This window comes from Martes martes (genome assembly GCF_963455335.1).
Source record: "Martes martes genome assembly, chromosome: 10".
NCBI classification, from domain to species: domain Eukaryota; kingdom Metazoa; phylum Chordata; class Mammalia; order Carnivora; family Mustelidae; genus Martes; species Martes martes.
Window position 1 is genome coordinate 55,276,354 of NC_137898.1, and position 10,520 is coordinate 55,286,873.

General features: G+C 39.1%; 1 protein-coding gene across 1 annotated transcript; it reads right to left on the reverse strand.

The window, feature by feature from the left end:
• Nucleotides 1-8,005: 8,005 nt before the first annotated feature.
• Nucleotides 8,006-8,956, reverse strand: LOC308350057 (olfactory receptor 52H1-like; the record flags this gene model as incomplete). Its single annotated transcript, XM_080815057.1, has 1 exon — nt 8,006-8,956. One exon carries the CDS (start codon nt 8,954-8,956, stop codon nt 8,006-8,008), a length of 951 nt encoding a protein of 316 aa, XP_080671183.1.
• Between the last annotated feature and the right edge of the window lie 1,564 nt (nt 8,957-10,520).

Here is a 10,520-nt window from a genome sequence, read left to right on the forward strand (position 1 = left end):
GACCTGAGCCGAAGGCAGAGGCTTAACCCACTGAGCCACCCAGGCGCCCCTCTATCTGCTTTCTTGACTGGCTGCATGATTTAGTTGGATTTTAAGATATATCTGCCTTAGTCTGTTTTGTTTGCCTTAAAGGATGAGCCCTGATATGAATGGTCAGGCCAGGAGCCTCACAGGTGTGTGCTCCCCGAAGTCTCCAAATGAAGCATACCATTGGAAGGGAAGTAGAAATTCAGAGACCAGGGGTTCACAGGTGAGTTAAGTAAGGGAAGGTTTCATGGAGTGACTGGGCTATAGATTGAACTTATGACAACAGCCAAGCAGAAAAGAATGAGGGAGGCATCTTTCCTGGAGTCATCTTGCTTTGAGAGATCCTTATAGGTGAAGTCAGAGTCATAATTCCTACCTTACTGAGTCCAGTGCTTGGGACCCAAGACACTCTTTTTTAGAAGGAACCTTAACATTAAGTTCATCCAATTGTCCTCCCTTCAAAAGAATACTGGATAGTGGAAACACCTAAGACAAGATAAAAAAATTTTATAATAATTAAAAAGTATATCCTTTCTTTAATCCCCGATTCATGTCCAGTTGTATTTTTAGATTTTGAAATTTTTTAAATTTTTTTTCAGTATTCCAAGATTCATTGTTTATAAAAGACCAACTAATTTTGTTTTATTAATTGAAATATGCACTTCTCAGATGTTATTGCAAGTTTATTATCTCATGCTAGTAATTACTATGGCTACAAGTCACATAGGGTGTGATGTTATTACAAGTTTTATTTACTAATGCAATTATTACTTTGTTTAACTTTTTAAGCCATAAAATAGAATTTACTACAATTCTATTGTAATTTTTTCTGTCCTTGAAATGCAGTAACTGAGTTATAATAGCAAGTAACTATAAACATTTCAATGTCCATCTTGGAACATAGAAATTGTTTTAATTCTATCCAGAGAATACCTGTGGGTTTTAAACAATAGAAAAATTAATGAAATATAATCTTTCACCTACCTAGGAAATGTGTTACAAAGCATGTATAGTTCAATAATTTTATGATGCTTGGCTCCTGTATGTGATATCCTGAGAAGTAGTCATCTGGAAGTGGCTTGTACAACTCTAATGGCAGAAATTCTATGCTTTCTTGAGGCACCCATTTTCAATTTCTGGACCTCTGACTCTAAGAGTATTTCTCCTTTCCTTAAGTCAATATCTGTAAACAACCCACATCAGACAAGCACTATTCCTCTTCAGTGTCTTAGGCTTCCAATTTTATGAACTTAATATTTCTATTAATATTAAAGTTTTCTAAAGTTGCTCTTTCATTTTATTACTTTGTCAAAAAGCACATTATTAACATCCTACTATGTACCAGACACTTTTCTAGATGTGTTGTCCATACTAAATAGTAAGAATACTCATAACCCATGATACATTAGGCTTCCTAACGAGAAGACATAATTAATCAAATAATCTCCAATATACATGTGGAATGCTATGTTGATGTATGCTATGAAGAAAAGATATATAACCCAGTTCTTATTCGAGAAAGCTTCACAAAGGAAATAAAATTTAGTCTCCTAATCTGAGTCTGCCTCAAATGCTTCAGACAACTCTTGTGTAACTCACTTCCTATGATTGTCACCCTCTTTATGTGGCCTGGAAAATAAGAGATCAGAGATTGAATTCAGACTGCTTGGGTTCAAAATCTGGCCTGATTGCAGTTACTTGTTGGTTGTCTTATTCCCCCCTGTTCTCAGCTTGCTAATATAAAATGCAGATGATAATTCTTACTTCATAAGGTTGTCAGGGAATTAAGAAAAATCATGGAAAACATCATAAAACAGTTTCTATAATTTAAGAAGCATGTGTTATAATACAGATATTTCTCATATTTTTGCAGATCTCAGACTTCACTGGTCTGTGTACTTGCCTGTCAGAGGAAGAAACTTCATTTAGTTCCTCAAGTTGAAAGACATATTGGCTTCTCTTGAGTCTGTAATCCAAGGGTGAAGGCACTGTGATTTCATCCACTTTTAAATTAAGATCTTCAGAGATATCCCAGACCACTTCTCATGTAACTGGGTTTGGTGGACTCTCACCAGATCTGAGATAGAATCGCTCCTCCATGACCCCAATCCCATCAATATGTGGATGTCATTGTGTTCCCCTCATTAATCTCCTTTGGGACAGAGAAACAATAGTGGTATTTGAATTCCTCACATACAATAGGAATGAACATGTTCTGTACCGCCACTAAGAGACAGCAAAGATGAAGAAAAATGTATATCTTATTTGAGTAAAAGGAAGAATTTCTTTTAGGCTGTTCAGTAAGACAGTCATCTGGTTTTGCCCCGGAAAAGACAATAGAAGTTGGAGATACTGAAACAGAGATTCCTGGTTTGGTGGGCTTCTAAGTTTCCTGCATGTGAAATTACTGGAAAGAATTCAAGAATTTGATTGAAATTTGGGGGATAGCTGTACTTGGACCCTGGTGATGTTGGAAATCAGATGAGTTTGCTGATCCCCTAGGCTTTCTGGGGGCACTGTGAGGATTTTAGGTACACAAGCACAAGATTACTTTCTAATTGATAGATGATAAATAGATCATAGATAGATAGATGACAGATAGATAGATGATAGATGATAGAGAGATGGATGATAGATTCACTCCTGCCAAGGTGATATGAGTGAGTACAAAATGCAGTTATTTTGTCAAGAAATTCTGAATTCATCATTGATTTAAGAAAAGCTGTTCCCAGAAATTTATCTGACTGGCTTGCCTTGAGCCCACAAAGAAAACAGCAAGAGACTAAAATCTCTAACTGCAACATAAAGGACTGAAGCACAAAGAAAGATGGAGCTACTGATGATACATTTGATAGGCAATTAGGCTATGCCAACACCTGAGGAAGGAAAGGAACTGTACCTCTCATAATGGAGTCAGGGGACAATCTGATAGGACCTCCAAAGTGACCAAGGACATCAATAACTTTGTATGATGGTCTTCCTTCTGTATTTTCCCCTACTGCTCCTACTGACTTTACAGAATTATCCTCAACCTTATGATTTTTGTCCATTTCATCCATTTAACACTCACCCCAGCCTTGGTGGTTAACCATACTGGAAAAATCTTCATCCAGCACAAGTAATATAGCTCCTAAATGTGTGATTTGGTCTTACTTATCTCCACCTTCTGAAGGCTTATTTGATCCAGGGAGGCTATGGTGTGGCTCAGAGCACCAAAGGTCCTAGCTGTTAAAAGGAGTGGTGAATTTGCAAATAAGATCCCTGGGGAGACTGGCACATAGAGCCAGTCATATCAAAGTCTTCTCATAAAGGCTGGATATTTTTTAAGGCAGGAGAAATGTCATCACTATCCTATAGTAAGTTAATATCTAACCAGCTCTCAAACAAACAAACAAGCAAACAACAACAACAACAGCAAAAAACATGAAGCTATACTGTGTCAAATGGTTGGGGAGGGAAAGTTAGGAAGAAAGGAGGTGACACAGGATGAGGATAGACTGGGGAGAGATACACCTTGAGTTAGATTTTGCATGGCTTCCTTTTCAATTCCTTCCTAATTCAATACCACATATTACCTGCCCTCAAGAAAACAATCACTCTGCTTCATCTGAATTTCTCCACACTGACCTTGAGCTGGAGTCTTTATTTCCCTTTAACAGTTTATGACTTTGTTAGGGTAATTATTTGTCTTTTCTCCTTCTTCTAATTAGGTAAGAAGATAAGCTACTGATTCAAAGATCCAACATTCTTCTCCTATAACACACTGAGGTAATGACATGGTGGCCCTTTAAATTGTTCCTCTTTATTCCCCTCCGCTCAGGCCAAGTATCTAAGTACCTACAGAAGGAAGGTGCAAAAGTATATGTGGAAATGGTTGGGTTAGGAGAGACTCTTACAAATTACAATAGCATTTCCTCCCAGGACTGGATTGTCATCTGGAACTACCCAAGACTAGCATATATCTGAGCCATGGGGAGATAGATTTCTAAGGAAGAGTGGACAAAGTGGACTCAGATTCACTTCAACTGTACTCACCAGGTAGATCTCATAGAACTGTAAACATCTTAGTGATCCCTCCCCTGCCTCCCTCATTCCCACCCTAAACATCTGACTCATTGGTATTGAACTATAAGTACATATTCAGAGCACAATTATATTTAAAATTTCTCTGTGACTCCTTTCATGCAAGTTGGTGTGTAAATTAGTTCAAGATATTTAGAAAGTAATTCAGAAGTATAAAGAAACTTATACATAATCTAGTGCAACTCATAGAGTTTATACTCTATATTAGAGTTGATATTCTATATTTATATAAACTCTATAATATAGAGTTTATAACCTATAGAAAATAAAACAAATTAAAATGAAAGAGATATAGATTTGAATTCCAGGTCTGACATTTACTAGCTGAGAAATTTTGAATAGATTGCAAAGGGCAGAGGAGCTCTAGGAGGCCATGGACAGAGGCATGGATACTGAGGCAGCAAGGGCATTTCATTAATTGGTAGTGTGACAGTCATGGCTCTGGACCGGTTGGGATCTCTAGGCACCAGTGATGGCGGCCTGAGGGTCTTCAAGAATGACGGGAAGTTACCCAGTCATGGGGGGAAGGGGGGCTATGTTACTGGGAAGTGGACAGTCCCAATGTCCAAGGAAAGCTAGTGAGATCCACGTGTACACACACCAGTGGTGAGGAAATTTTTTTTCAAGAAACTAAATTTAGTAAAGGTAGGTAAGCCAGTGCATAGCATTTAAAACTTAATCTACTCCCCTCATTGTACCTTTCCCAAGCTTTTTTAAGGTTAGTGATTGAGAATGTGGATTTTGAGACTGGATCGTATGGGTTAAGTCCCACCTCCTCCATTTATTAGCTGTGTGAACTTGGGCAAAGTAATACCTTCTCTGAGCCTCAGTTTTTCATCTACAAAATGGGGATGTTATCATAATATTATTACATTAATTATATTATATTAATAATAAGATAATAGCACTTGATACAGAGGCTCCTTAGCAGAATTAAATCGCATGACGTGCGTGGTGCTCTGTCTGGGACCAGGCAAGGCCTGGGAGGTTCTAGATCACTGAGATGCCATAACTCCACATATTGAAAGTTGGCAGGACCAAACAGCACATAGAGCCAGAAAACTGCCCAAGCCACTCTCACAGCCCAGGGAAGCAGCTACTTGCTGGGGGACCTTAGGGCCTGAGGGAGGCAAAAACCCAACAACCCCAAAACAAAACCATAAAAAAGAGTACAAAAATAAATAGAGAAATGTGATATGATTGCCACGAATTATAAAACGTGGGTGCATATACACCAGCTTGCACAGAGAAGTCCCAATTTGTTTCTGTTGTCTAAGTGAAATTATGTTTCCCTATCATTATCGGGTTACTGTGGTCTCTTTATAACTAAAAAGACATTCTTAGTTCAGCAATGCTAAATTTAAAATAACATGAGTCAGCGTATTTACAGTTTTTACTCCATAGCTGCAGACATAGAGTGAGCAGTCAGATTTAGAAATAAATGACTGGAACAGCACAGTGAAGTATGTGGGGTTGTCGGTGTAGGTGTGTTGCAAAAAGAAGATGGTGAAAGGAGAGAAATGATTTGTATTCAACAGTAATTCTAAGAATGAATCATAAAATTAATGCTGGTAAAGAGGAGAGAAAAAGGAGCAGAATGGGGAAATGTGAGAAGGTAATAAGATCAACTCATTATAAATGCATTGAAAAAGTAGAGAGATTATTGAACTGAGATTCACGAGAGTGAAAATAGAAGGTAATGGGTCAGGAACCGAATGCCTAAAATTTAGATTATTAATAATTTGCGTGAATTTGTGGAAACACAAATTCTATGGTGTTTATCAGGAATGAAGTAGTTGAGGTAGGATGGTCAAGATCTTTAGAGAAAAATTCAGAGTACTGAGAGTCAGGTTCTTCCAATTATTTATTATGGCATAACAAACTCCCCCCAAAGTAGTGGTTTCATACAATTTACTATTATTTCATGATTCTGTAGATCCCCCGGGATCACACATGCAGTAGTTTGGGGTCTCTCCTCCTCCCTCTTTCTCTCCTGAGGCTGCAATCAGATTGTGGATGGAGCTGCAGGTAATTCTAAGCAACTGATGCAGTTCATTCCAGCTGATAACTAGTAGCACAGCCAGGCTGTTAAGCACATGAACTCTCCATGCAGTCTGGGATGCTCACAGGATGGTGGCTGTGTTCTGGGGAGAGTGTCCAAAAAGCAAATATCTACCCAAAGGCACCACTGAAGAAGATGTAAGGGTTCTTATAATCCACCCTTGGATATCCTGAAATGTCACATCTATCACATCCGTTTTTTCAAAGTCATCACTAAGACCAGCCAAGGTAAGAGGGGAGTGGAATTACACAGCACCTCTTGGAGAAATAGCAGGATTTCTACTGCACAAAGGTATATAGGATGCGTTGTATGGTTTTGGCCATCTTTGGAAAATAAAACCAGCAACAGTGCACCCTAGGCCATAATAACACAGATCTCCTTTTACATACAAAACCAGTCACAAAACAAAACAAAAATAAAAACAAAACACGTTCACCTCTTCCCTAAGATTCCCAAGGTCTCATTCCTATTATGCAACTAGTTCAAAATCCAGGATCTCAACCTCTTTAGCAGGGCATTTGTGAATAGGGCTCCTTCAGTTCAGTTCCTTGTATGCAGATCCCTGAACACAGTTCCTTTCAGTCTGAAGACCTGTGAAGTCAAGAAATAAGAAAAAATCTGCCATCTACACAGCCAACACACTCTGGTGATGCTGAGATAGAGAGCTGCAATTGACCCTCCTATGTAAAATATTGGGAGAGTCACATTACAGTCACTAGACCATTATAGTTTCTAAAAATCCAGGAGGAGGTTAATACTACTGCTTTCTTAACAAGGACCCAATCCTACTCCTACTCCCAGGGAATGATTTTTTCCATAGCTTTTGTTTAACCAGTGGGCAATTGGCTTTATACTCTCTGTCATCTTTGCTGCTCATTAAGTAGAAAAGCATGGGAGATGAAATATAGTACTATGGCTCTCCTTAGAGACTACCACACAAAGTTATTAATGGGTCATCTCTGTGTTCATTAAAATCATCATGAGAAGAATTTTCTCTGCCAGAAGTGAAATCCTTCAAAGATTATAATAAGAGATATAATTGATAATATATTTTGATGATATGATATTTACAGTTATGGAATTAAGATGGATCACTAATACTAAGCAAGAGGCAATTATGGGGAGCATGAAAGACAGCTATGTTACTTCCAAGCCTAGGAAATTACTAGAAGAACTAAGTTTATGGGTATTTCAAAGGACCAGGACTTTTCAGATTTGGAAGGATCCAAAATTTCTTAGGTGTCAGAATCACCTAGAGAGCTGTTAAAGAACACAGAGGTCCATTGAAGAAGGATAGAACCTGGGACTTTGCATTTCTACCAAATCCCCCAGGTGATTTTGGTACTCATCTATGTTTGAGAACCATGCTTTTCAATGATTAATCTTCCTGGATGATTCGTAAGGATGGTAATCATTTGCTGTTAGCTTTACCAACTTTCATCTGGAAAGTCTCCAACAAAGATAGCTCAAATTGTTAGACCTTTAGTTATCTCTTTTAACCAGTTAATTAAGAATAATATTCTATTTTTTTTCTTCCACATTATATACAATCAATATTTTATCCCGTAAGTCTTGGAAATCTATCTCAAAATGAGATAGAAATTTCTGTCTGATCTATGTTTTCAAGCAGACATAGCTCCTTCAACTTTTTTTGTTGCCTTTCTTGACATCTACCTCCTTACTTTATCTTTCGGATTCCTCCAGCACATGGAGGACTTTTAGGATTTCATATGTGTTTAAATCCCCCTTATACATATTTTAGCTGTAAAAAATGAAATTCATTCTGAAGTCAATGTAGTTACCTGTTTCCTTTCCCAAGCTCTCAGTCTCATGTCACTGGTTCCCTTTAGGGAAGAGGAGTAGGATGATTTTTTCCCGAATCTGCTTGGTCTTCACCCCATAGATGATTGGATTGAGTGCAGGAGGGATGGCTACATAGAGGTTGGCAGCCAGTATATGGAAGGAGTGCGGAATATCGTGACCAAAACGATGGGTGAGAACAGAGAACAGGGCTGGTGTGTAGAATATAAGAATGACACAAGCATGGGAACCACACGTGTTGAGAGCTTTCTGGCGGGCATCTTGGGATGGAAGGTCAAAGATGGCACGAAGGATGAGAGTGTAGGAGATGCCAATCAGGATCAGGTCTGATGTAACAGTCAGTATAGGTACAGCAAAGCCATACCAGATGTTGATGGAGATGTCTGCACAGGCGAGTTGGGCAACACCTATGTGCTCACAGTATGTGTGTGGTATGATGAGACTTTGGCAAAAAGGGAGTCGCTTTAATAGGAACACACACGGGAAGATGATAGAAAAGCTCCTGCCAACAATAGCCATTACAATCTTAGTAATACTCTGACGGGTGAGAATGGTGGTATATCTTAGGGGGAAGCAAATAGCAACATAGCGATCAAATGCCATAGCCAGCAGAATGGCAGAATCCATGGCAAAACTGTAGTGGAGAAAGAACATCTGAGTAAGACAGGCAGGAAAGGTGATTTTCTGAGGACCTAGCCAGAAGATGCTGAATGTTTTGGGTACACAAGTATTAGACAGGATGATATCTGTGGCAGCCAGCATGGAGAGGAAAAAGAACATGGGCTCATGAAGGCTGCGCTCCATGGAAATAAGGTAGAGAAGGACACTGTTGCCTGCAAGGCCCAAAAGGTAAATAATAAAGAAGAGAATCCCAATCCAGACGTGGAACTCCTCCAGCCCTGGGATTCCCAGCAGGATGAAGGGGCCCAGATTGAAGCTGCTCAAGTTGAATGAGGCCACCATGGTCTTGGACTGGATACGTCTCATAGACTGAAAATAAAAATATCAATGGCTTATTGTTACAGTGATCGACAGATAACCATCTAAGCCTTCTTCAATATTATCCCCCACTTTCAGCTCTGTAAAGTGATAAACTATCAATTGTCTCTTCTCTTTACTAATCAATACCTGACAAAGTTTTCATTATAATTTTAAGTCATAATAGAAATGATATAAAAATATTTTTATTCCCAGAGACACAAATCACATAACTCCTGTCCTATAATTTTAGACCAGCCCAGTTACCAGCAGCCCAGGAGGTTTTCTAGGAAAATAGGTGCCCAAAATACAGTTAGGTGGAGAGACAATGACTAGTTAGGGATTTGGAACAAAGCTCACTGTAAAGTCCCAGCCCTGGTGAACTGGAATAACAACTGTGGGGGGTCAAGGGGTTAAAAAAAGACATGCCCCATGTCTAACACCCAAGTAGACCATGCAGTCTCTTTTCTTTCTCTCTCTTTCTCCACAACAGAACATCTGCCCTGGCTCTTGTCAGTATTGTAACAAAGTTCACCAACATAACGAGGAGACAATTATTCCCCTCTAAAAGCTAAAGTTCAGGTGATTTACTCTGCCTTCAGATATTCTCAGGTTGGAAAATTTCTAAGAAAAGACACCCACCAAGAACTCACTATGTCAGATTGGTCTCAAGGAAAGAACAGAACCCTCCTCCCCTCACAGAAGATATCTCAGCAGGGGGAGCCCAGTCTCTGGATAAAGTTATACCACAGCATTCCTTCCCCAGGCTAATCTATATAACGACTCACTCTTGTGAGACTTCATTGAAACAGTTGCGTCCTTCCTCCAAAATTCTTCTATTTGTGACGTGATACGCAAATCTTTTTCTCCAACTTCAGTAGTCTCTCATTTTTCTTTCTACTTGGTCTTGAATATTGATACTCTATAGTGCTCTGTCTATGTCTGCTGCTTCCTAGGTCAACAACCTCCACCTGGGTGATATCCCCAAATGCCATGACTTTGTGATTCCTATGTTTAAGATTCTGATGTTTGTAGTTTTGAAGCTATTCCTCTCTACTCGGGTTGAAACTAGCTACCCCATGCCTGCCATCTTCGAAATCCCACAGGTGTATCCAGTTCAGCATGTTCCAAACTACCCTACTTCTCTTTCCATTGCTCCAAATCTGTTTCTCTTATAATATTTCCCAACTCAGCAAATGATAGTATAGCACGGTTTCTCAATTTGGATACCTCGAAATTATCTCAGTTCGATTCTTTCACACACAGTCATCTCACTCATCTTCCAAACAAGCTCATGCGATAGGGGCTCATTCCCTAAGTATCTTTGTCTTACATCCTCGTATTTCTATGCTTGCATTGACTGCTCTCTCCCCCATGCTATCATCTCCCATCAAGACCTCTGCATTCTAACTCAGATGCACCAATTTGCCTTAAGCAATTAAAGGCAGATGTGATGTAAAGTCTATTCCAACTAGAAAGAAGAGAAAAATGGAAAGACTATAATTTCAGATAGGAAGAAATGGCAAGGCTGGCAGTCAGCAACAGAAAA